The 27,193-nt window shown below is 44.6% G+C and overlaps 2 protein-coding genes across 2 annotated transcripts; both read right to left on the reverse strand.

The window, feature by feature from the left end:
• Window positions 1–4,436: 4,436 nt before the first annotated feature.
• On the reverse strand, window positions 4,437–5,842 carry LOC144495251 (actin-like protein 7B). The gene has a single exon (XM_078215317.1). It carries the CDS (start codon window positions 5,824–5,826, stop codon window positions 4,561–4,563), a length of 1,266 nt encoding a protein of 421 aa, XP_078071443.1. The 5' UTR covers window positions 5,827–5,842; the 3' UTR covers window positions 4,437–4,560.
• A 3,434-nt stretch (window positions 5,843–9,276) lies between these two features.
• Window positions 9,277–25,262, reverse strand: aptx (aprataxin). Its single transcript, XM_078213945.1, has 8 exons — window positions 25,126–25,262; window positions 22,018–22,151; window positions 19,271–19,317; window positions 17,383–17,736; window positions 15,212–15,271; window positions 14,849–15,075; window positions 11,817–11,920; window positions 9,277–10,437 (listed from the first exon to the last, which is right to left on the reverse strand). Exons 2-8 carry the CDS (start codon window positions 22,145–22,147, stop codon window positions 10,286–10,288), a joined length of 1,074 nt encoding a protein of 357 aa, XP_078070071.1. The 5' UTR covers window positions 22,148–22,151; window positions 25,126–25,262; the 3' UTR covers window positions 9,277–10,285.
• Window positions 25,263–27,193: the final 1,931 nt, after the last annotated feature.

Below are 27,193 nucleotides of genomic sequence, written 5' to 3' on the forward strand. Positions count from 1 at the left end.
TTCCTTGACTTAAAACAAAACATCCATTCAATGATATTGCAATGGAGGAATTGAGTGACCACTTTATTTACTAGTGTCACAAGGAGGGTTACATTCAGTCCAGGGTTGCATCAAGTGTACTGTCGGTGCTACCCTCATCAGAAAATTAGAGTTCTGTGCACATTGGCACAAGGCTATTCTGCCCATCCACTCCATGCTGCCTCTCTGTAGAGAGTTAGTTAGTCCCATACCCCCACTATTGCCGTAGTCAAAGAACAAACAACAAAGAACAAGAGTCCCTCAAGTTTAGTTCCCTCAAGTGCCCATCCGATTTCCTTTTGAAATCATCCATCCACAACTTCCAGGCAGCGAGTTCTAGGTCATCACCACACACTGGATTTTAAAAGGTTATTCCTCAGGCCACCGCCGCCCCTCCCCCACCCCCACCCCCACCCCCACCCCCACCCCCACCCCCCGAACCCCAGACCCAACCTCTGCTTCTGCTCTAAATTCTGGTTTAGAATATAGCCCATGAACTATAAGCTATTTTCTAATGCTGTATTGGAAATCTCGGTTTTCACCCTTGTAGTTACACTGCTGATGGTGCAAAATTGACACCGAGATCATTTCCTGGAAGAGGGACTAACTCTAGTCATTCTACCCAACTGCACAATATTGTAACTCCCCAATCGATTAATTGATTTGCTCTGTTTTGTGGCACAGAACTGTCCAGACTAGTGGTTACTTACTGTCTGCAATAATTCTACTGTCTGCCATCCAGTATTCGATGAGTACAAATTGTCTCCCATTAAATACCTATTGGGATGGCCATTTCCTTTAGGCCCTGTTACATATAAGGCAGCATGTTAGCAAAGTGGTTAGCACTGCTGCCTCACAGTACCAGGGATACGGGTTTGATTCTGGTCTTGGGGTGACTGTCTGTGTGGAGTTTGCGTGGGCTTCCTTCGGGTGCTCTGGTTTCCTCCCACGGTCCAAAGATGTGTGGCTTAGGTAGATTGACCGTGCTAAATTGCCCCTTAGTGTCCCAGAATGTGTAGGTTAGAGGAATTGGTGGGATAAATATGCGAGGTTGCAGGGATAGGGTGGGGGAGGGTCTGGTTAAGATTGGGTGCAGACTCAATGAGCAGAATGGCCTACTTCTGCACTGTAGAGATTCTATATTATTATTCGTAAAGAGCTAGGAACTAACTGATCTGTGATTATATATCGCGGGGTACCACATCTTACTGCTGCACTGCAGTTACATGTTGAGGAGCCACATATCAGTTTGCCAGCTTCATAGCGAGATGCAAGAAATACACCTGATAAAGATGTAGCACTTTGTGTCTGAAACTGGGATCATTTTGAATTCTGGAAATCCAAAGATATAACATGGTGGCAGCGGATTGTCAGTGAGCAAAAACCGAAACTTTTAAAATGAATTCCATGCTGAATTTGGTTAGAAAATCAGGCGGGTTAGTGTCAGAGAGAATTATGTGAAAAACAAAAAGGCTGCAATAAACATGTACTGCAGCAGCCCACAATAAATTGGGAAGCTGATGATGTTACAGAGGCATTTGAGAAGTTCAAATGAAAGTGTGGAATGACATTCAGTCGCTTGTTAAATGGTATTAGTGAAGAGGAAAAGGTTAGCTACATCCATTTGGGGACAGGTGAGAAAGAGTTAAATTTGTTTATTAATAACTGGAACCTGGTTGGAGATGTTAGGAGTAACCCAAGCAAAACTTTTGAAAAATTCAGCCCACATTTCCAACCAAAATCAAATCATTGGAACAATTGATATGGATTTCACGTCCTGAGACAGGAATCGGGTGAGCCTGTTGATAATTTCTTACCAAGATTGGAAAATGTACCCAGAAAATGTAAATTTAAGCACACAGATAATATATCTGCTTATTTGGAATTCCGCACAATTTGAAGTACAAATAAAAAATAAATTGTAAAGGGCAAGTGCACCATTTCACAGGCTGTAGTCACTGCTGGAGCACCATGAAGTCACAAGGAGACAGGTGAAGATGCTGAAACAGTTAGCTTTCAGTTAAGACAAGAGAAAGATAACAAGGTTGAAGTCATGAAATGATGGCAAAAGACTGCACACAAGATAGAGAGAAAGATGTGCAAGAGCTGTGGACTGCCACCTGAGATCCCACAAGGAAGGAAATGTCAGACATATGGATGAACTGCAGAGCTGGTAGGAGAGTCACATCATTGGGAAAAGGGCAAAGAAACAAAAGGATCTGCGATAGTGCAACAGGACAAAGTAAAAGAAACTAAACGTTCCTGGAAGATGATAATGTTTCTGAGGACACAATAGATATTGGCATCGTGAGATGGCTAGATGGAAAAGCTCCCAGAAAAAAGAAATTAACACAACTGTTTAGATCACAAAGAGGGTGAAAAATAAGCCCACAGCCATAAAGTTGAAGATTGATACCCGGAGTACAGAGTAACATTGTTCCCCTCAGACCAAAGCAGAAGACCTTTCCTGAAAATGTTAAAATGGCTATCTGATGCAATGGGATTGTTATGCTAACAGCATAAGGGGGAAACTGTGATTTGACAGCTGGAACAAGCCCAATCAGAAAGCCACACAAAGGAAAAAATGTTAATTGCATGTTCTCTGTCAGATGGTCCTGCTATCCTGGGGATGGACAGTTGTGTAGAGATGAAGCTTATCTCAGTGAGCCATAAGATTAAAGATCTAGGTATAAAGATCCATCACCTCGTGAACGTAACACCACTGAAACGGAGTCAAATTACAGCAAAGAGGAATTAAAGCTGCTCCCTCAACAAGTGATCCAGGGATACAGCAAGCACAGTCAGCAATAAGGCACAACGCCGGCATTTCCACATCATGGCAATAAGGCAGTACTGGTCTATCAAAGATGACATCTCACTAGAAGATGGTGTTCGGCTAACTGGATTTAAAACAATCATATCCAAAACTCTCCAGAAGATATATTACAGTGGAATGAAAGGACTCATCAGAGAGTGATCAATGGCAAATACACAAGATGGAGACACAACATGCAAGCACCAAAGCAGCATGGCCAATAATATTTTACGAAAAGAAAACAAACCATAAAAGACTCTTAAAATACTCGGTTTATTTATAAAAGTTGATTGTTAAAGCTTCTTTAGAGGAAAGAAATGTTGGGAACAGTTATATTGATATAGAGACACTATATCTTTAAAGAAAGAGGGATGTTATATTATTCTGAAAGAGCTAAGAACTGAGTGTTATGTGAATATATATCCCAGGTGCACTACAGCCATGTGACCAGTGACAATGGATGGAATCCTGTGGAATCTGGACCACTGGCTGGAGAGTCGGTGAGACCCCCACACTGCCTCTTTTCGAGAAGGTCCAGCATGTCTGTGCCACTCAGTATCATATATCCCCGGAGAGGAGTTGAGGGAAGTTGTCCATACATTAATACTCAGCAGCACCATAGAGGAGGCAATGGCTGCTTCCGGTATTACACCCACCCGTGGATGGAGTTGAGGCACAAGTGAGTAATAGCAAGGATGGGGTTTTGGGTGTCATGGGATGGAGATGAGTTAGAACACAAAGGACAGAAAGGTGGCTCTCAGCAGCTACCCCTTATCCACCCCCCCCCCCCCACCTTCTGCCAGCTCCCTCAAACAGGCGCTGAGTGCTCACCCCTCTACCCAAGGAGTCCGCAAGCAAATGTGCTAAGGTTTGCTTGTCATATCGCCTGCATGGCGAGTCTGCCTCAATTGGTGATGGGGTGGGAAGGCCCTTTTCCAGAGTAAATTGGAATGAAGTGCGATAATAAAAGATGAGTAGTAAAACAGTTTAAATTGTAACAGCATTTAAATCAACAACAATGAACATTATCAGAAGATGAGGAAACATTTAGCTGGTGCATTGACCTGTCCAGACTATGAGTAGAGTAATGGACACCACGTTGCTCTAAGCATCATGCATACCAACCGGAACCAAGTCCACTCCTGATCTTGTTACAATGCACATGCTGGGGTTGCCTACGGTCCAGGATTGGCCGGGAGTCTCCCGGAATTGAAGGTCAATCTCCAGGTCACTGCTGTGTGCGACCCTGGAGAAAAACCATTGGGACATTTTCTTCGACCATTTCTCTTTACCAGTTATTGCAGATGGGAGGCTAACAGTCAAGCAATCGTGGAATGAATAGTTTTGCTTTCATTGGGGATTGAAGACAAGTATGCTACAAGGATGGATTTGTTGGCTGACTAATGGCTGGAACTTGGGTGGGAGGGTAGGGGGGAATCATGTCATAAAACTTCCAGGAATACATTTAATCACAGTTGGCAACCCACCCTATGCATAGCCTGCAGTTATGGTTCCCAAAGTCAATACATCCCAATGGAATTCCATGCAAAGACTTAATCATAATCTTAACTCCCATCATCAAGCATTTCAATCATCACACACATTATAAGACTTTATTATGTTTCCATGGTTTTAAAACAGTTTTTCTCCAAGTAATATAAGTTTCACTCAACAATGGAAATCAACATTGCGCTTTTTTAAAAAATAAGTGTTTAAAGCTTCAGGCTTCAGAAGCACTTCCTGTAGATAGCAAATGGTCCGCGCTCGTCGTAATCCCTTTTGCTAACCCAAAGTTGCTGGAAGGATTTTAGGCAGGACAGGATTGACCCTCCATACCAGACCGAATATCTCCTCTCGGGAATCGCTTGCACTTGTGGGTTCATATCCTGCACCAGTTTCCTTAATTCCTTCTGGAAACGAACGCGGAATCCGGAGAACATGGTGGAGCCTCCACACAGAAGGATGTTTTTGTACATCTCCTCCAGCAGGCTGGGGTCACATTTATTGATGATGTTCAGAGCCACTGTGTGAAGTCCGGGCTCTCTGGAGCCCAAGAGCGATGGATTGAAGAGGGCTTCAGGGCACTTGATCCTTTCCTTACCGACTACGATAATCTTACCATCTGGTAACTCATAGTGCGCTGTGCACTCTTTGGTCTCACTACGCATCTCACAGTCAAAGTCAATGGCAGTGTAACAATACTCTTGTTTGATCTGCTCCACCAGGTGATACTCACTGGCACAAATCTTGTGACCATTATGGTTGATCAGTTTCAGCAGGTACTTGGTGAGATCACTTCCCCCATAGTCAAGGGTGGCAGTGATGTGGGGCATAATGTAGCCCTCGTGGATGGGGACCACACAACTGGAGCCATGGCCACTCTCTACCACCAGCCCACTGATGCACCCATAGGCGTAGATGGAGAGCAGGGACTGCCGGGTGATGTGGATGGCAGGGATGCTGAAGGTCTCATAGAGGAGCTCGGCCATCCTCTCGCGGTTGGTGATTGGGCTGAGGGGAGGGTCGGCCACCATCACCGCGTGATCCTCGGGCCGCACCTTCAGCTCTTTCTCGAAGATGTAGGACAGGATGGCCTCGGCGCCGCTCCAGTCCACCACGATGCCATGCCAGAGGGGATTGACGAGCCGCAAGTCAATGGGCGCTTTCAGCTCACTGCCCACGTAGTTCTCCTGCCGGTTATCGCCGGTCTTGGCACTCCGTTGCATGGGCCGACCCATCGTGGCAGAGACGACCACCGAGGGCCTGGCATGGCCACCGAAGCCGGCTTTGAAATAGCCCGTGCCCATATCAATCATCAGTGCCCTGACTTCCTTGACCACCCTGGTGGGATTGATGCTCTGGCTATCGATGGAGGAGAAGGATGGATTCCTGGGCTCTGACCTCACCGATTGAGTGGTATTCGAGGGGAATTTCCTGCACACAATCCCAATGGGTAAGGAGTATTTCCGAATGTGTAAATTGGTTGACTTCATGGCTCTTTCTGTTTAGATTATGTCCTTACATTTGCAAAAAAAAGTATAAACACTCTCTCCAGCGGCTGCCTTTCGTTGTTAGGATGGGATAACGATGCTGTTTCTCTCCCGATTATGACCTTTTTATAACCTTTGTTTATGCTGTTGCCATGCGCGTCAGATGATGGGGACATTATCAGGTCAGATGACACGTTGATCTGAGACTCCTGTCCATGTTGGGTTTTGCTGATAAATTAAGTGGATTAAGTTTTGACTTATTATTTTATGAATTACGTCCCGCCCTGGACTAAAGGTTGACCAGTTTAAACTCTGGCATAATGTGATCGGAAGCCCAAACACAATGAGTCCGACACAATATCCATTCTTCAGACTGGTCTCCTGAGAGTAAATATCTACTATTTAATATGGGTGGGAGTTACATTAAAATTCTGAAGGTGACTTGGCTCAAACGGTTTACTGCAGATGTATCTTCAACTTCTACCCTCCCCCCCCCCCCCCCCCCCAAGGGTAAACCTTTGAAACCAGTTCCAGAACTCAGAATGGTATTTGGAGGATCTCAGCACCTGGGTACTGCACCCACGAAAAAGAAAGTTGCGACTGCTGCTGAACTGGTGGAAACAGCAGACAAGCAGTTGACCATAGAAAAGTGTTTATTTCTCTTATTTTTAAATTCCTTTTGGGGTGGAGACAATGATAGTTAATGGCCAAGATAAGAATCTGCATTTCTAAAGCGCCTTTCCTATGAGGAGAGACTAAATCTGTTAGGATTGTTTATATTGGATTATATTCATCCCTGCTGACTCTCCTCTCAGCTCTGACGAAGGGTCATCCAGACTCGAAACGTTGGCTCTATTCTCTCCCCACAGATGCTGTCAGATCTGCTGAGATTTTCCAGCATTTTTTCTGTTTATGTTTCAGATTCCAGTATTTTGCGTTTATCCTATATTCTTTTGAGTTTGGAAGAGTGAGAGGGCATCTCATAGAATCTTATAAAATTCTAACAGGGTCAGACAGGGTGGATTCAGAAAGAATGTTCCCAATGGTGGGGGAGTCCGGAACTAGGGGTCATTGTTTGAGGATAAGGGGCAAACCTTTAGAACTGAGGTGAGGAGAAATTTCTTCACCCAGAGAGTGGTGAATGTGTGGAATTCACTAACACAGAAAATAGCTGAAGCCAAAACTTTGTGTGATTTCAAGAAATTAGATATAGCTCTTAGGGCTAAAGGGATCAAGGGATATGGGGGAAAAGGGGGATCAGGATATTGAATTTGATGATCAGCCATGATCAAAATGAATGGCAGAGCAGGCTTGAAGGGCTGAATGGCCTACTCCTGCTTCTATTTTCTGTTTCCGCCCTCTCCCTCCAAGGTGCTTCACAAGCCAGTGAAAGGTGGCATGGTGGCACAGTGGTTAGCACTGCTGCCTCACAACGTCAGGGACCCAGGTTCAATTCCAGCCTCAGGTCACTGTCTGTGTAGAGTTTACACATTCTCCCCATGTCTGCATGGGTTTCTTCCAGGTGCTCCGGTTTCCTCCCACAGTCCAAAGATATGATGGTTAGGTGGATTGGCTATGCTAAATTGTCCCTTAGTGTCAGGGGGACTGGCTAGGGTAAATGCATGGGGTTATGGGGATAGAGCCTGGGTGGGATTGTGGTCAGTGCAGACTCGATGGGCTGAATGGTCTCCTTCTGCACTGTAGGGATTCTATGATTCTGAGTACTTTCAGGCAGTCTCGTCATTGTTGTTAAGGTTGGAGGTTCACCAGCACAGCAAGATCCCACAAACAGCGATGTGGCAATGACCAATCTATCTGCTGTAGTGATGGTTGGGAGATTTAGACTGACCACAACACCAGATATGAGCTTCCCCAATCATCTTTGAAATACAGGTCTGCCAGGGAACAGCAAATAAACATGGGTGCACTGTGCCTTTATCACAAAGGGTGAGAAAAACATGCAGTCTGGAAATTAGTTACAAATGAGATGAACGGGTCCTGGGCCATTTGATATTGTGAATATATTGTTAATCTTGGAGCTTTCCTTGCAGGTAATGTCCTGAAGCTTGCAGATGAAACCAAAAACAGGGAGCAGAACCATTTGGTCCATTGTGCATGTCCAAGCTGTATGAAAGAGCTGGCCAAATATTCCCATTCCCCCTGCTCTTTTCCCATAGCCCTGTAATCATTCCTCTTCAGATATTTATCCAATTCCCTTTTGAAAGTTATTGGTGAAACTGCTTCCACCACGCTCTGAGGAAGTGCCGGCCAAATCCCAACTTTGTTGAAAATGGAAAGGGTCGAGAGCTTCAGGTTTTTAGGTGTCCAGATCACCAACGACCTGTCCTGGTCCCTCCATGCCGACACTATAGTTAAGAAAGCCCCACCAACGCCTCTACTTTCTCAGAAGACTAAGGAAATTTGGCACGTAAGCTACGACTCTCACCAACTTTTACAGATGCACCATAGAAAGCACTCTTTCTGGTTGTATCATGGCTTGGTATGGGCTCCTGCTCTGCCCAAGACCGTAAGGAACTACAAAAGGCCGTGAATGTGGCCCAATCCATCAAGCAAACCAGCCTCCCATCCATTGACTCTGTCCACACTTTCTGCTGCCTCGGGAAAAGCAGCCAGCATAATTAAGGACCCCATCCACCCCAGACATTCTCTCTTCCACCTTCTTCCATCGGGAAAAAGATGTTAAAATCTGAAGTCACGTACCAACCGACTCAAGAACAGCTTCTTCCCTGCTGCCATCAGACTTTTGAATGGACCTACCTCGCATTGAGTTGATCTTTCTCAACACCCTAGCTATGACTGTAACACTACATTCTGCACTCTCTCCTTTCCTTCTCTATGAACGGTATGTTTTGTCTGTACAGCGCACAAGAAACAATACTTTTTCCTGTATACTAATATGTGTGACAATAATAAATCAAATCAAAATCAAAAACTCAGCGAAACTGCGAGTCCAAAGGCAGTGGGTGGAATTTTCCATCCCACCCGCCACGGGAATTGCAGCGGTGGGGACACTGACCACGCAAAGGTCCATTGATCTTGGGTGGGAATTTCCAGTTTTGGGTCGAGCGCGGCTGGAAAATCCCATCCAAAATGTGAGGAAGGTGCTTTCGCTGTGAGGGGCGTTGCACAAACCTGTCTTCACCTGTCCACACATCCCAAATGCCCTGAGTCAGAGCCACCTGGAGTGCTCCAACTGCTGCTCCAGCTGCAAGAACAACAAACCTCTTAAGAGTTCAATTGGATCTTTCTGCTCTGTATGGTGCTATGCCAGTCCAAGGGTATCTTTAACCATTCAATTGCTGGGGAAACTTAGAAATTCAATATTTGAATCGACAATTACAAATAAATAATGAAACTCCGGGGTAGAACTTTCGAACCAGAAAAGTGGTCTATGGATTATCATTAGAATGATACAATAGAGGAGGCCATTTGGTCCATCATATGTGACTACCAATTGCTTGGCATTTGTTTGACAATTGTGTATATTTATTTCCAAGTCTGCTTTGTAGTTTAAAAAGCAAATTACTGTGGATGCTGGAATCTGAAACCAAACGAAAAATTGCGGGAAAATCTCAGCAGGTCTGGCAGCATCTGTAAGGAGAGAAAAGAGCTGACGTTTCGAGTCCAGATGACCTTTTGTCAAAGCTAAAAGGCTTGGAATTACACACTGATCATGAATGATGACTTTTTAATAAAACAAACATCCTCAAATGTCCAGCAAATTAAATTTGAGTTTATCTTTTGTAACCAAATTAACACAAATTAAGTGAAGTTAAATCTCATAGTTTCCTTTTTACTAGGATAGAATGTACTGTAAGTTTCAGATTGAGTTTTTTCTATAAATCAACCACAATCAATTAATCTGCTGAACCTTATCCAAATTAAATTTATTAATTTGACAACTGTTTTCAACACATTTTGTTGGTAGCATAACTGGAATGTGGAAGCATTGCCTGGATGTATCTGTATTGAAAACTCTCCCCTCATTCTTCCCGAATACAGGGATTGTTATTTCCCCTTTCTTGGGAGATGAAGCTGATTTAGATAACTTGTGTTTACCAGTGTTCCAATGGTTTAAACATAGTGTGTGTGACTCTAACCTTTGACTGCAGAGCTGGAACTATGTCTGTTTGACTCATCCATCAGATTCTAAAGGTAGCTAGAGAATACAGACAACAATGTAAAACAGTCTTTCACTGAATACCAACACTCCCCCCACTGGAACAGCAGAACATCGCTAGCAGATGCCAGAGTGCTGTCATTCAGCAAGGTTACGAGGCAGGTACACGACTGGATTATTTCACCAGAATGCTTCACCGGTCTTTAATTCCGTCATTAACGAAGGGTTCTCGTTAACCTGCACAGCTGAATACTGAATGGACGTCCATTGAGTCAAGGTCGTTGGAGAGACTCGTGAAAGCGCTGGGGACGGCTGAACGTTTTAAGGCGAGTGCTTTTTCAAATGCTCTTTCAACTGTGGCATGGTGGATTGTTGCCTCTGACAAACATGGCACATAAGTGGCAGTTTTAATAGCTCAGCTGTTCCATCCTTGACTGTCACCTTTCCGTCTCGTTCTACCATCTTCATCACATCTAGTTGAGTTTGAAAAAAGAAAAGCATTGATATTATTAAACTTCTAGAAAGGTTTTTAGCTTCTTGTTTGTCCACAGTTAAGGTCTAAAGGAGTTAGCTGGATGGTGCAAATGCCCTCAGTCAATAGCAGGGGAATGGTTTGGAATATTGTCTGAACCAAAGGAGGGACGTCCCCTCTTCTTGCTCAGTGTTTTTGTGAAATAAGCTTGGATGATTCTCAACCCTCCTTGGCATATCATGAATGAAAGGGAAAACCCTCCATTGGCTGCAGCTATGTTGGACACAAATGAGGATAGTTGAGGTTGTTGGAAGCCAATCATTTCAACCCCAGACCACTACTTCAGGAATTCCTCAGGCTAGTCCTCAGCACAGCCATCTTATAGAATGGAATCATGGAATGGTTACACCACAGAATACCATTCGGCTTGTTGCATCTGTGTTAGCCCTCTAAAATCATAGAATCCCTACAGTGCAGAAAGGCATTCAGCCCATCAAGCCTGCACTGACAATAATCCCACCCAGGCCCTAATTTCGTAACCCCTCGTTTTTGCCCTGCTAATCTCCCTAACACCAAGGGACAATTTATCATGACCAATCAACTTAACCTGCACAACTTTGGACTGTGGGAGGAAACCGGAGCACCCGAGGAAACCCACGCAGTCACAGGAGAGAACGGTGCCAACTCCACACAGACAGTGATCCAAGTCCGAAATTGAACCCGAGTCTCTGGCGCTGTGAGGCAGCAGGGCTAACCATGTTGCAACCATGCAATTTACCTAGTTCCAAACCCCTGCCTTTATTTTTCTTCAGCAGTGACCTTCCCTTCAACTCTGGTCAGAAGTGGGGATGTTCGCTGATGAGTACAGTGGTTAGCACCATTTGTGACGCCTCAGATAATGAAGCAGCCTAGGATTGAGTGAGCAAGATCTGGTTTGGGATGAGGAATAGAGAGTAACATTCATGCTGCACAGGTGTGCCAGATGATAAATATCTTGAACAAGAAAGAAACTAACCATCTCCTCATGACATTTAATAGCACTATCATCGCTGGATTCCCTCACCAATAATATCCTTGGGGTCATCATTGATCAGAAACTGGACTGGACTATCCATATAAATACTGTGGCTACAAGAGCAGGTCAGAGGCTGGGAATTCATCTCATCTGAAAGACAACACCTCTGACAGTGCAGCATTCCCTCAGTACTGCACTGGGATTATCAACTTTAACCGTATTATGTTCTGGAGTGAAATTTGAGTCCAGAATCCTCTGATTGAGAAATGAGCATGCTAACCACTGAGCCACAGCAGATACACTGGGAGGGCATCCAAATGCAAAAATGTTGGGAAAGCAAAGATGTAAGCAGATGTTCTGTTTACCTTCTGATTCCAGGAAATAATCTGTATTAAATGAATTCCAGTGCTTTTTGTTCTTCAAGCAGGGGGAATCAAAGTCTTGACTGATCACGTGAAGGTGAATGTGGCTGGTGAAAGGGCGCAGGAGGAAAGAGAAAAAGAAGTGGCTAAATCTTGCTGCTTTCTACAAGGTCAGCCAATTACTACAATACTGCAACATCTTACAACCAGTATAAATACAAAAGTAAAATACTGTGGATGCTGGAATCTGAAACAAAAACAGAAAATGCTGGAAAATCTCAGCAGGTCTGACAGCATCTGTGGAGATAGAATCATAGAAACCCTACAGTGCAGAAAGAGGCCATTGGGCCCATCGAACCTGCACCGACCACAATCCCACCCAGGCCCTACCCCAATATCCCTACATATTTACCCACTAATCCCTCTAAGCTATGCATCTCAGGACGCTAAGGGGCAATTTTAGCATGGCCAATCAATCTAACCCACACATCTTTGGACTGTGGGAGGAAACCGGAGCACCCGGAGGAAACCCACGCAGACACGAGGAGAACGTGCAAACTCCACACAGACAGTGACCCAAGCTGGGAATCGAACTCAGGTCCCTGGAGCTGTGAGGCAGCAGTGCTAACCACTGTGCTACCGTGCCGCCGTTTTGAGTCTGGATGACCTTTCATCCAGCTTTGAAATTTAAGACTGAGATGTGGGGAGGGAGAGGTGGATTGGTAATCCAGAGGCCCAGGCTCAAATCCTCCACAGAATTTAAATAATAAAAACCAGAATGATGGTTTAAAATGATGAAGGGGATAGATAGAGTGAACGTTCAAAGACTATTTCCTCGGGTGGATGGAGCTATTACAAGGGGGCATAACTATAGGGTTTGTGGTGGGAGATACAGGAAGGATATCAGAGGTAGGTTCTTTACGCAGAGAGTGGTTGGGGTGTGGAATGGACTGCCTGCAGTGATAGTGGAGTCAGACACTTTAGGAACATTTAAGCAGTTATTGGATAGGCACATGGAGCACACCAGGATGATAGGGAGTGGGATAGCTTGATCTTGGTTTCAGATAAAGCTCGGCACAACATCGTGGGCCGAAGGGCCTGTTCTGTGCTGTACTGTTCTATGTTCTAGAAACTGAAGGCTATTCTCGGTATTGGTGCCACTAATTGTCATAAAAACCCATCTGGTTCACTAATGCTCTGAAGGGAAGGAAATTTGCAAGATGGTTTGACTCTTAACTGCTCTCTGAATGGCCTGGTAAACCACTCAGTTGTACCAGACCACTCCAGGAACTGCTATAAAACTGGACTATTTGAGAATGCACCGACACCACACGGACGGCAGCAGTTCAAGGACAATTCAGAATGGGCAGTAAGTGCTGGCTTTGCCAGGTACACCCACCTCCCCCATAAAATAAATTCTTAAAAGAGATGCAGAGTGTCGTGGATCCTTGGAATTCTCTACCCCGAGGGAGCTGTTGATTCAAATCAGAGATGTTTTGCACACTAAGTGAGTCAAACGACATGGGGATAGGGCTGGAAAGTGAAGTTGAGATGGAAGATCAGCCTCGATCTCACCGAGTAGTGGAGCCAGCTCAAGGAGATGTATAAACATCACTTCCAATTCCTTCTGTTCTTAACAACAACAATAAAAACTGTATACTAATACATTCACATATTTACCAGTAAGTAGCCCAAGTATAGCTCATTTAGTCTCATTTTACACAGAACCAACTTTAAAAGCAATTAGACCGCTTTCTTTTAATATTTGGAAATATCTAATCTGAATTATGCCTAAAAGTCCATAAACCAATTTGGGTTCCTATTGTACAATTGGTAGCAATCTCACTTGAGTCACAAAATTGTGGATTCGAACGTACTCCAGGATTTGGACAAATAGAGCAGCAATGTAGTTGACGGTGTATTCTTCTTTAGATTTGACATTAGGCTAAGGCCCCGTCTACCTGCTCACGCGGTTCATGTAGATGTTAAAGATCCAATGGTACTCTTGACGAACCAGGGACATCCGGTGTTTTTGACTAATAGTATGCCCTCAGTCAAAGCAAATGGACTGGTTGTGCTAACAGGTTTTGTTTGGAGATCCTTGCTGTTCATGAAAATTGACGCAAGTGCCTAAATAACCACAGGCACTCGACTCAAAGTAATTCACTGCATGTAAAGCAAAGTTTCTGAGAGGCACGATAAGGCATCATTATAAATGCATGCCCACCTTCGTACAGTCTGCAAGGTAATTTAAGTCTGTGTGCTTTAATACAATTACAGGCAAGACAGGAATGTTCATAGAATCATAAAAGCCCTACAGTACAGTATAGCAGGCCATTCAGCCCATCAAATCTGCACCAAATCTCTTCAATAGAGCATCTTACCGAGTCCCTATCTCCATAACCCCACATATTTACACCACTAATCCCCCTAACCACTACATCTTGGGACACCAAGGGCAATTTAGCATGGCCAATCAACCTAACCTGCACATCTTTGGAGGAAACTGGAGCACCCGGAGGAAACCCATGCAGACGTGGGGAGAATGTGTAAACTCCACACAGTCACCCAAGGTTGGAATCAAACCCGGGTCCCTGGTGCTGTGAGGAAGCAGTGCTAACCACTGTATCACCAGGCCGCTTTAGTTTGTTCTTCCAAATGCTCCAGGTATTTTCTCTGACTGGGGCAGTGGTTAGCACTGCTGCCTCACAGCACCAGGGACTCGGGTTCGATTCCCGGCTTGGGTCACTGTCTGTGCGGAGTTTGCACATTCTCCCCGTGTCTGTGTGGGTTTCCTCCGGGTGCTCCGGTTTCTTCCCACAGTTTGAAAGACGTGCTGGTTAGGCCCGAACAGGTGCCGGAGTGTGGCAATTAGGGGAATTTCACAGTAACTTCAATGCAGTGTTAATGTAAGCCTTACTTGTGACTATTAAATAAACTTTAGTCACTGTGAAACCCTGGAGCATGCTCGAGTTTTAGATGCTTCCAGCCAAGGGCTGGCCACAGGTGCCATTGTGAAAATAAACTCCTCTCACCTCATGCTGGGAATAGCGTGGTAACCTAACCGAAATTTCAACATGTCAGAATCCAGACATTCCTGCACCAGCTTCTGGCCAACTTGGTCCATGTGTTGGAGTAAAGTTAAGTGATCCCTCCTCACAGCTTTCAGACTGGAGATGGACTCCCAAGGTAAAACCAGCCAGTGGAAACGAGCCTTTGGATATTTGTCCTTAATTACAACAACTGTATCGTCTTTATACACCTGGAGGAAGAAAAATAATAGGTACATTGATTAATAAAAGCACGTAAAACTTGATAGGTTATTTTAGGACAAATGTGGTCCAAAGAAGTCATGATCATTTTAGATGGGATTTTTGGGAGAACAAAATATTTAGTACCTGCATTTTTGGATCCTGCATGGAAACCTTCAGTCCCTGACTCCACATTCCCTGAAAATCCTAAAGGAACAAAGTAGAAATAACATTTATCCAACCTATAGACTACATGCCACTCACTAGACAATAAGAACCATTTCCTTTTATTTTATTCACTCTGTGGACGTTGGTGAAATCCCTAATTTCTTTTGGGAAACTGTGGTGAGCTGCCTTCTCGAGTACAATCAACTGGCTGACTGGGTTATTTCAGAGCCAACCACATTGCTGTGGATCTGGAGTCACCTCTAGGCCAGACTGGGGGAGGACAGCAGATTTCCTTCCCTGAAGCAGATTTGTGAACCAGATGGGTTGATATGATGAACCGGTAGTTTCAAGGTCACCACTGTTTTCATTCCATAACTGCCTGCAGGGAAAAATGTGGTCCGTCAGCTTTCTGTGTCGTTGGAGGACATGTGCAATGGTGCCACTAGGAAATTAGCACTGCAGAAAAATGTAATATGTGAGAAATGTGAAGGTAAGCGACTTTTTTGAAATGATGGTTATGATTTTGGAAATGTATTGCAGCAAATAGAGATCCTTTTCACTTTCACTCTCTTCTCCACACACTGCCCACCTGCCACCTCACCCCCCAAACACGCAAACAACCATACCCTTCAAGGATCCAAGGAATTTCAGAGACCTGTGCAGCTGACTGTCTGCACTCTGTTAAAGCAGAGTCAGGGAACAGTGGAATTTTAACGTTGGTTTATTTATTAGTCCCAAGTAAGGCTTACATTAACACTGCATTGAAGTTACTGAGAAATTCCCCTAGTCACAACAGTCCGATACCTGTTCGGGTCAATGCACTTAACAAGCACGACTTTCAGAATGCAGGAGGAAACCGGAGCACCCGGAGGAAACCCACGCTGACATGGGGAGAACGTGCAAACTCCACACAGACAGTGACCCGAGCCGGGAATCGAACCTGGGTCCCTGGCACTGTGAAGCAGCAGTGCTAACCACTGTGCTAAGCCTCTGGATTACTAATCGAGTAGCATAACCACTATGCTATCGTACACCTGATTTTATTTATTTGAGAGCAGACATTTTGTGACTATAGTTAGAACTATAAATTTAGGAGAGAGGTAATGACATTGGACTAGTAATCCAGAGGCCCAGGCTAATGAGCTGGGGACACGGGATTAAATTCCATCATGGCAACTGGTGGAATTTAAATTCAATGAATAAAATCTCGAATGGAAAGCTAGTCTCAGTAATGGTGACCATGAAAACTATCATGAAAACCCATCTGGTTTACTAATGTATTTTAGGGAAGGAAATCTGCCATCCTTACTTGGTCTGGCCTACATGTGACTCCAGAGCCACAGCACCGTGGTTGACTCTTAAATGCTCTCTGAAATGGCCGAGCAAGCCATTCAGGTCAAGGGCAATTAGGGATGGGCAAGAAATGTTGGCCTTGCCCGTGACACCCACATCCCATGAAACATTTGCATTCTGCAAAATGAGGATAATAGCTCAGATTAAGTACACACATGTAAATTTACTAGGGTCTTGTCCTGGACGCAAGCAAACACATAGACAGCCCCATTCTTATTGCCCAAATCTCAAAAATATAGAAAAATATATGCACAGATTAACAAATAAAATGAAGAATACCACATCCCCTTTTCAAACTACAGTGTTTATTTGGCAAAGATGCTCTCTTTATCACTGGAATATTATCTGTTGATTTTAATTACAGGGATTGATTCCTGCCGCCATTCATTGCCTAATTGTCCCTAACTTGTGGACTTTAACAAGGAATTATGACTAACAGACATTTAGTTGCTGAGAGAAAGGGGCCAGGATATTCGTGGCCGGGTGTCCCTGGAGAGGAAACATGCGATGTCCGAGGGTGCTGTTAATGTGTTCCGTGCCCGCTGGGCACCGCAGGGGCTGGGGTGTGTTATCGACCCCTTTAATCACATTTTAATTTGATGTTTTAGGTTTCCGTTCTACTTCGTCCTTTGTTTCGGACAGTTCCCCTCCCTTTTAATTTGTCCCTTAGTTAATTTGATTTAGTTTGGCCAAAAAGATTGAGAAAGGGACCAGGCAACGAGGGATAAATGAGGATGGGGTTATTCAAAAGCATTGTCATATAAGATGAGTCAAGTTAAACCCAACCCATCAATTACTTTTCTCCCCGAGGCCTCAGCAGAGTGGACCTGAGTCACCGAGTTGCTGCTATCTTCCGCTGTGCGCCTGTCCTTCTTCTTCTCTTTGGGTTTAGTGTTAAACGTGTGCTGCTCCCCCGGATTGGAGTCCTTGGTCTTGAGGTATTTACTCGCTGTGTTGACGCTACTGTTCGGGGATCCCTCTTCGCGCGGTCTCTTTGGTGGCAGTGTCTCCTTCTCTAAAGCTTCTCCTTCAAACTGGATGGTGTATGGGTACAGCCGATTGACAATGTGAAGGATCTGTCCTGGCATTAACTGCACCTCCTGACCTCTTCCCAAGTCTTCAGAATTGACATTGCTTGGATTTATGCCTAACTTTGGATTCGGGAAGAGGGGAGGTGGGAGGGAACAAAACAGAATTACTTTCCCACACCTACTGAGTATTTCCAGCATTTTCAATTTAGATTTCATACTTAAATCTTCCATGGCACCTTGCCTTAGAATTATTTATCTAATTCTGCTTTGAGACAGGTATGTGGATATTTATTCAGAGAATCATGGAATCCTTACAGAAGGAGGCCATTTGGTCCACTGAGCCAGCACCAATAACAATCCCACCCAGGCCCCATCCCCATAGCCCCACATATTTACCCTGCTCATCCCCCAACACTAAGGGGAAATTTATCATGGCCAATCCAATCTAACCCGCACATCTTTGGAGTGTGGGAGGAAACCGGAGCACCCAGAGGAAACCCATGCAGACACGGGGAAAATGCGCAGACTCCACACAGACAGTGACCTAAGCCGGGAATTGAACCCGAGTCCCTGGCGCTGAGAGGCAGCAGTGCTAACCACTGCGCCGTCCCAAAACATTGGGGCCCAACGTGAGATTAAGAGTCACATGCTCCATCAACTGAGCTAGCCGGGCTGCCCTGTGCCTCATAAATGGTTCAGAATAGACTTTTAACTGAAAATGCATGACCAGGCACAACACATCGGGGCCATAATACCTCAGTAAAGATGCCAGGACCTAATCCTACTTACATCTGAATCCACCATTTGATCCATTCAGCTGAGCCAGGAAGTTACTTTAATCAATCAGCTTGTAGGAAATTAACCAACATTCTGAATTGAGTAATTGTCGTTCACTGAATGTGCATCTTAAGCAACAAGGAAGCTTATCGACCGACACACATTTCAGCAACTTCTTTGGTTAGCATTTTATGCTAATTAATGATTTAAGCAATGTAATGAAATCTAGGGCCATACTTAAAGAAGATCATGGTGCAGAAGGAGGCCATTCAGCCCATTATTTCAGCGTCTGCTCTTTGACCAGAGTTAGCCTCATTACCCTTGCTATTTGCCCTTCCAGTATTTATCCATTCCCTTTTTGAAAGTTACTATTGAATCTGTTTCCACCACCTTCCAATCAGGCAGCACATTTCACTTGCGGCACGGTGGCAGACCAGGGACCCAGGTTCAATTCCTGGCTTGGGTCACTGTGGTCTGTGTGGAGTTTGCACGTTCTCCTCTTGTCTGTGTGGGTTTCCTCCGGGTGCTCCAGTTTCCTCCCACATTCTGAAAGAGATGCTGTTTAGGTGCATTGACCCAAACAAGCGTCTTAGTGTGGCGACTAGGGGAATTTCACAGTAACTTCATTGCAGTGTTAATGTAAGTCTTGTGACTAATAAATAAACTTACTTACTTCAGCCCATTAACCATTGCTTAAAAGAATTCACTTCATCTCTCTCTCTGGGTCCTTTTGCCAAGTCTATGGTCATTATTCTAGCTCCAATTACCAACCCTCCTGCCAGTGGGAACAGTTTCCCTACATTAAAGCCCCTCAAATTTGAATACGTCCATTAAACTCCTAAAAACACGCGAAGGAAACAAAGCACAGGTACCATACCTGTTTTACAAGAACATATCCCTTATTGTAATCTGCTTTCAACTGCACTGGAAAACAATAGAAAAAGTTACAAGTTACGTTCCCTGTCTGCTGAAATTATCTTTAAATTTCTCATGTTATCATTCCTCTCAGTATAAATCTAGGGAAGAGCACCATTAGCAGCATTTCTGACACTTAAACCACAGGTCTTCCAATCAGGATCAGAAACCCTATTTCCAACCCCAATCAGACAATAAAATACCCACTCGCCGGCCGCCAATTTTGCTGGGCATTCTTCCAATGGGAGGTCCTTCCAAACTGACAGTGCAGCAACAATCGACTTGCAGAAGCCACATCCCCATTTACGGCACTGGCTGTCATATTCTGTTTAGTAAAGAGTTTAAAAATCCCAAAGCTTCTTTGGAAAGCTACAGGGAGGAGGTAAGTGACTAAGAGAGGGTAGGGTAGGTGAGGGATAAGGTAGAGAAGTAAAATAAGTGGGTAGGGTGGATAAGGTAAGAGGACAGGTCAGGTAAGGTTAGGGGACAGGGTGACTAAGAGGTAGGGTGGCAAGCGAGTGGGTGGTGAGGTCGATGCAGAGGGGGTTAGTGATGCTGTCAGGATGGGAGGACGCATTGGGCTGGTGAAGTCGGGTCAATGGGGGAGTAGTGGAGTATTTGGTTGGGGAGGTCGAGGTGAGCAGGAAGGTGAGGTTGAGTCACGTCAAGTCAGTTTGGGGGGGGAGGGGTGCTCGGAGTCAGTGTTGGGGGGTAGTCAGTTGTATAGCGGCCTAGCAGGTTATAGGAATTTTCTGTCTAGCACTTCCTGGGTAACCCTCCAGGTAAGCAAGTTGGAACCGTTCAAAGTCTCTGGTTCTAACTCAAGAGTTGGGAGAGGCCCAGGGAACAGGGCAATTGCCCGTCAGAAGTTCAAATGCCCCAAGCAATTCCCCCGAACTCAATGCATCAGGATTTCCGAGACTTCCCGCTGTGTATTGTGGGGGGTTACGTCCAGTCTCTGACAATCCGGAGACTGGGAAGTCTAGAGCATCAAATGAATTAGCAGGGGAAGGCCATTTGGTGCACCATGCCTGTGCCAGCTCTTTATAATTAATTTATGAGACTCAGTGGATTTTATTTTAATGCTGGCACTTCATGCTGGAAAGTCTACATGTTGAAAGCGACATTAAAACTGAAAGTACAAGCATTACTTCTGCAAGTCCCAAGGCTCCTCAGTAAGTTATAAAAATTGGTAACACTGAATATTAGTGACATACACATCTGACCCCCTCAACTCTGCCCCCCTCCCCCCCAACTCCTGCCATGGGCTCGGTTAGTTTAGTCAAACTATAAAGTAAACATTCAGATTCAATCCAATATCAGCATTCAGTTGGAACAGTAGTGTGGAGTCAACACCACTGGGTTAGAAATTAAAGTCTTGCTTTTCAGAACATAAGAAATAGGAGGAGTTGGTCATTCAGCCCATCAAGAATTTTTAGCATACATAATAACATCCACTTTTCAAAGGCCTCTATTCCCTTCTACAGATCTTTATTTATTGTCCAGGTTTCCAAGGTGCACAGCAAAGTGAATGGAACATAACACCTTATGAGTTTTTTTTCTTGTTACTAGTTTGAGTTTTCTTGGTGTTAACATATCCTTTATCTTCACAAAATTATTTCTAGCTGTAGGGTCCATTCAATCCTTAGAATAGGCGGAGATGGCACTGATACGCTGAATGTCTTTTATTGAGCAGAATTTAAAATTAATACATTACAGAGATAAGTTGGGAAGACTGGCTTTTACTGCCAGCCCCTGTACTGAGAGACACACTGAACAAGATCTTGAAAACAGACTGCCAAACTGAAAACAGTAAGAAGTCTCACAACACCAGGTTAAAGTCCAACAGGTTTATCTGGTAGCACAAGCCACAAGCTTTCGGAGCGCTGCTCCTTCATCAGGTGAGTGCTCACGCACTCACCTAATGAAGGAGCAGCGCTCCGAAAGCTTGCGCTACCAGATAAACCTGTTGGACTTTAACCTGGTGCTGTGAGACTTCTTACTGTGCTTAACCCAGTCCAACGCCGGCATCTTCACATCACAAACTGAAAACATACAGCTGAAACTACAATATATGTGATTCGTTATCTTTGTTAGCTACATGCTGTCTCTATCTACCAAAACAATCCTCACCAGCTGTGGCCATGAAAAGCTGCTGTTTTTGCTGGCGTTGTACTTTCAAAAAATGCAGTCAATTTTTCTAGCTAACCTCAGCATGCCTGCTGAGTTTTAAAATGTGGTCAAGTTAGCTTTAAAAGCTTAGCATTTAAATTTAATTGCATAGGCAGAAATATTTTAAAAGTCTTTGTATAAATGATGCAAACCATACACAGGATCCACAACACTCTATCCTTCTTCTGACTTCAGCATCTCATCTAAAAAATGTTGTGGCCACGAGTCATTTTAATTCCCTGACCTGTGTCCTCGGACTCCCACTCTGTTCCAATGAAGCTCAACATAAGCTCGAGAAACAGTATCTCACCTTGCTATGAAGCATTTTACAATCTCTGCACTCAACACAGAGTTCATCGGTTTCCAATCAGAAGCTGTGTCTCCATTGCTTCAGAATGAAATTGATGATTCTGCTCCTTCCATTTTACTCCTTCTCATTGACAAAGGCGGGGAGTCTAATTAACACAGGCTAAAACCAGCAGTTTTGGATTCATGCATTATCGCACAAGAAGCTGTCAAAACCTCCAGCAAGGTTACCTTGATGCCGTGAGCATTTCTTATCCGTAATTTGGGTTTCGGGACTTCTTCCAATCAAAACGCTAACCGAGTGCGCAAGTTGTATCGGTTGGTGTCTCCCATCTTTACTCACCAACCAACAAGCTCGCATCGTGCTGAAAGATAGAAGATTAATTTCACTCAAGTGAGGTATCCCTCTATATAGAAACCCAACATTGCAGAAGGAGGCCATTCGACCCATTGAGCCTGCACCGACAACATTCCCACACAGGCCCTATCCCTGCAACTCCCGTATTTACCCTACTTATACCCCTGACATTAAGGGGCAATTTAGCATGGCCAATACACCTAACCTGCGCAGGAAACCAGAGCACCCGGAGGAAACCCATGCAAACACGGGGAGAATGTGCAAACTCCACACAGACAGCGACCTAGGGCTGGAATTGAACCTGGATCCCTGGCGCTGTGAGGCAGCAGCGCTAATCACTGTGTGTCACCGTGCCGCCCCTCTAGCCTTACAGCAATCCATGATCTTTGCGCTCCTCCAATTCTGGCCTCTTATTTATCCTAGCTTTCCATAATTGGCTTCCAAGCCTTCAGCTGCCTAGCCTCAGCTTACTGTGGAATTTCCTCCTTAAACCTCTCTGCCTCTCTCTCCTCCTATAAGACACTCCTTAAAATCTACCTCTTTCACTAAGGTGCTAGTGAGCTGTCCTATTTATATGGACCAGTGTTAAATTTTGCTTCATAATCACAAACAATAATGAGACGTAGTAGAGGAAAGAGATAAAGAATCTGGTGAAATGGTGCGATGACAATAATCGCTCCCTCAATGTCAGTAAAGCAAAGGCGATAGTCATCAACTTCACAAAGCGTAGTGGAGGACATGCCCCAGTCTACAGTGATGAAGTGAAAATGGTCGAGTGCTTCAAGTTTCTAGGTGTTCAGATCACCAACAACCTGTCCTGGTCCCTCCACCCTGAGACTATAGTTAAGAAAGCCCACCAACGTCTCTATTTTCTCAGGAGGCTAAGGAAATTCGGCATATCCGCACTCACCAATATTTACAGATGCACCACAGAAAGCATGCTTTCCAGATGTATCACATCTGGTATGGCTCCCGCGCTGACCAAGCCCACAAGAAACTACAATAGATTGTGAATGTAGCCACGTGCATCACGCAAACCAGCCTCCCATCCATTGAGTCTAACTATACTTCCCGCTGCCTCAGAAAAGCAGCCAGGATAATTAAGGGCCCCATGCACATATTCTCTTCCACCTTCTTCCATCTGAGATCACGTAAGAAGCGATTCAGGAATTGGTTTCAGATAAAGCTTGGCACAACATCGTGGGCCGAAGGGCCTGTTCTGTGCTGTACTGTTCTATGTAGGAACATTTCTTCCCTGCTGCCATCAGACCTTTGAAAGGATCTACCTTATATTAAGTTGATCTTTCTCTACACTCTATCTATGACCGTATTCTGCACCCTCTCCTTTCCTTCTCCCCTATGTACTCTATGAATGGTATGCTTTGTCTGGCTAGCACTCAAGAAACAATACTTTTCACTGTATCCCAATACATGTGACAATAAATCAAATCAAACCATTCCTGTGACGCATCTCAGACTTTACAATGTTAAAAGCACTAAATAATGCAAATTGTTGTTGTAAGAAATTCAATTATCAAATCAAAAATAATTTGGCTCCAATGTTTGATATATCCTGTGGATGCACACAGCCCCAAAGCCTAATATTTAAACACCACTCAACAGGTTTTCTTTAGAAGGTAGTAACTCCAATTTAACCAACCATTTGCGCCTTCTGAATCCGAACTGTTATTCTAAGTACAAACACAAGGTAAAACAGTAACAGTGGACGGGAAGCAAATGTTTTTGAATGTGATCAGTCAAATGGAAAGAAAGAAAAAGACTTGCATCTATATAGCATCCTCCATAATCCCAAAACACTGAACTACTTTTGGTAGGTCTGGCAGCATCTGGAAGGAGAGAAAAGAGCTGATGTTTCGAGTCCAGATGACCCTTTGTCAAAGCTTTGACAAAGGGTCATCTGGACTCGAAACATCAGCTCCTTTCTCTCCTTACAGATGCTGCCAGGCCTGCTGAGATTTTCCAGCATTTTCCCTTTTGGTTTCAGATTCCAGCATCCGCAGTAATTTGCTTTTAAACTACTTTTGGTATGCAGCCACTCTTGCAGTGTAGGAAAAGGGACAGTCAATTTGTGCACAGCAAGACCCCACAATCTGTAACATTACAGCGACCAGATTGCACTCCTGAGAGGACAACCAGGGCCTCGGATAACACACTATCTGAAAGACAACATTGCCAGTAACATAACAATCCCACCGTACTGGAACTGTGGGGTGTCAGCATAAGTCTCCTGGAGGGGGTACCCGAGCAAAAGACGCTCTTGACTCAAGAGGAGAAGAATGAATAAAAGCAAATTACTGCAGATGGTGGAATCTGAAAAAAAATAGAAAATGCTGGAGAATCTCAGCAGGTCTGACAGCATCTGTGGTGACAGAATCGAACCAAAGTTTGGAGTCTGGATGACCCTTTCGAGTCTGAATGAAACCCATTGAGCTACGGCTGACAACCATGATGCTTATAGAAACATAGAAGCAGGAGTAGGCCATTCGGCCCTTTGAGCCTGCTCCACCATTCATTTTGATCACGGCTGATGATCAAATTCAATGTCCAGACTCCTCCTCTTTTATAAAGTTCTATGAGAACTGGCACAAATGAAAATACTTCACAGAGCTGATTTGAATGATAATAAGGTGGAGACCATTCAGCCCATCATTCCTATGTCAGCTCTCTGGGGAGAGCTATCCCATTAGACCTACTCCTCCCCCTAGCCCTGCATTATTTTTGTTTCCTTTTCAAGTATTATCCCCTTCCCTTTTTGAGGGTTATTAATGAATTTGCCCCCAGCCCCTGGTACTGAGGCCAGTCAGTGTCACCCGGGGCTGCAGCAGGGCTGCTGGAGCCTGGAATCAACAGGCCTCAGCTCAGGGAATCTGCTCTGAAATCTGCAATCAAGCAAACTGCCACACCAGGAGCCGGGGAGACCCTTCTCCAGAGGCGCCACATGTGCCGCTTAAAGCTCCCACCTCGCTATTTCGTCTGCATTCGTGAACAGTTTAAAGTTGACCTCTCCGACAACTGCGATCCGCCTCACTCCCACCCGGCGGCCACTGCGGCGGAATGCCGCTGACCCACTCCCCGGGAGGCACTGCGCTATCCGCAAGGCGGGGGGGCTCTCGGACTACGCATGCGTGATAGGCAGATGACCGGCGAGCACTGCGCAATTGTGCCAGTTGGTGCATGCGTACAGCGGAGAGGTGAAGCCGCGCGGCCGCCATCTTGGTATGGCTGGACCTTGCTGAAAGTTGGCCAATGTCCGGCCTTTCACCGTCCAGTCAAAAGGCAACCGGCCCAGGATCCAGACAGGTGAAGTGGGTTTGTCGAAATTCTGTACGAAATCTTCCCATCTCCCTCTTCTCCACGCTTTCACACATAATACTTTGTTTCACAAGATAGGCACAGATGAAAATGCCTTAGAACTATTCCAACAGTACAGATAAAGGCCATTCAGCCCATCGAGCCTGCACCGACTTTCTGAAAGATCATCTTACCCAGGCCCTTTCCTCCTCCTCATCCCATAACCTTGTGCATTTACCATAGCTAATCCACCTAACCTGCACATCTTTGGACTGTGGGAGGAAACCCACGCAGACATGGGGAGAATGTACAAACTGCCCAGAATTGAACCCAGGCGCTGTGAGGTAGCAATACTAACCAGCGTCCCATCTGTGATGATACTGTGTTATTTTGATATATTCTATGTTTAAGGTGGGGTTGCTTTAAGAGGCAGTGTTTTGTTACCAGAGGTGATATGCCTGGTAAACATGCAGCAGACGCTAAGAATGCAGGCTGATAATTGATTTTAGCTAGGAATCTGTTTCTTTGTAGAGTTAATAGACCTTTTGTTTATTAGGTTGTCCTGAGATTTAAGACTAGGTATACAGAATCGTGTGGTAAATGGGAGGAGCAAAGTTTGCAGGAAAGTAATGCTATTTTCAGTTTCATTTAAAAAAACAAAGGGAGTTGGAGCCTGAGCTGCCAGAAGAAACGGGTCTCTCGCTCGCTCTCTCTCTCCAAAGGCTTTCTGAAAGCTCCTAAGGCTGGTAACTTAAGACAAGCAAGTAAACATGTGTTTTGCTAACTAATTTTAAAGAAGAGTTTAAGACTATAAGAAGAATATTGCTTGAATTGATAGACTAGTTAAGAATTGTATCTTGTCACATTTAAGGTTAAGCCAATTTTTAAAGTTTTGTTTATTTATTAGTTTCACAAGTAGGCTCACATTAACACTGCAATGACGTTTCTGTGAAAATCCCCTGGTCGCCACACTTTGGTGCCTGTTCAGGTACACAGAGGGAGAATTTAGCATGGCCAATGCACCTAAGCAGCATGTCTTTTGGACTGTGGGAGAAAACCAGAGCACCGGAGGAAACCCACACAGACATGGGAAAAATGTGCAAACTCCGCACAGAGAGGAATTGAACCTGGGTCCCTGCGCTGTGAGCAGCAGTGCTAATCACTCTGCCACCCATTTTATTTGTTATAGTTAAACTGTGTCATTAAATAAAGTTTGTTTTGATTAAAGCTTCCCAGTTTGTCAGTAGAATCAAGCCGGGATTGAAACATCTTAACCTCACACTAGTGCAAAAATAAAAAATTGTTGGGGTCTAGTCTGGCTTCATAGTTTACCTTGTGGTTTCTGATCTGGTACCCTAACACATCTTATCAAGCTTCATCCAGAAAGGTCCTAAAGTAGCTCCTTTTTGCCATCTTTGAATAATTGTTTAGTAGGGGATCAGGCACAGAGGGTTTTTCATGGAGCAGTTCCACCTGTTATGATTTTAAGTCAATTCATGGACTCGCAGGCTCCCAATGATCTTTCCCTTGTTTTGCACCTTCCTTTCTCTGATTTCAACCAGCCACACAGCCTTGAAGATTTCTGCATTCCTTTTGCATCCCCAATTTTAATTGCTCCATCGAATTGTCGTGTCTTCATTTGCCTAGGGCTTGAGCTCTGGAATTCCCTTCCCAGACCACTCCATCTCCCTACTTAATGTTTCTTTTTAAGGCACTCCTTAAAATCTAACTCTTAGA

This window comes from Mustelus asterias, chromosome 6, assembly GCF_964213995.1.
Source record: "Mustelus asterias chromosome 6, sMusAst1.hap1.1, whole genome shotgun sequence".
Taxonomy (NCBI): domain Eukaryota; kingdom Metazoa; phylum Chordata; class Chondrichthyes; order Carcharhiniformes; family Triakidae; genus Mustelus; species Mustelus asterias.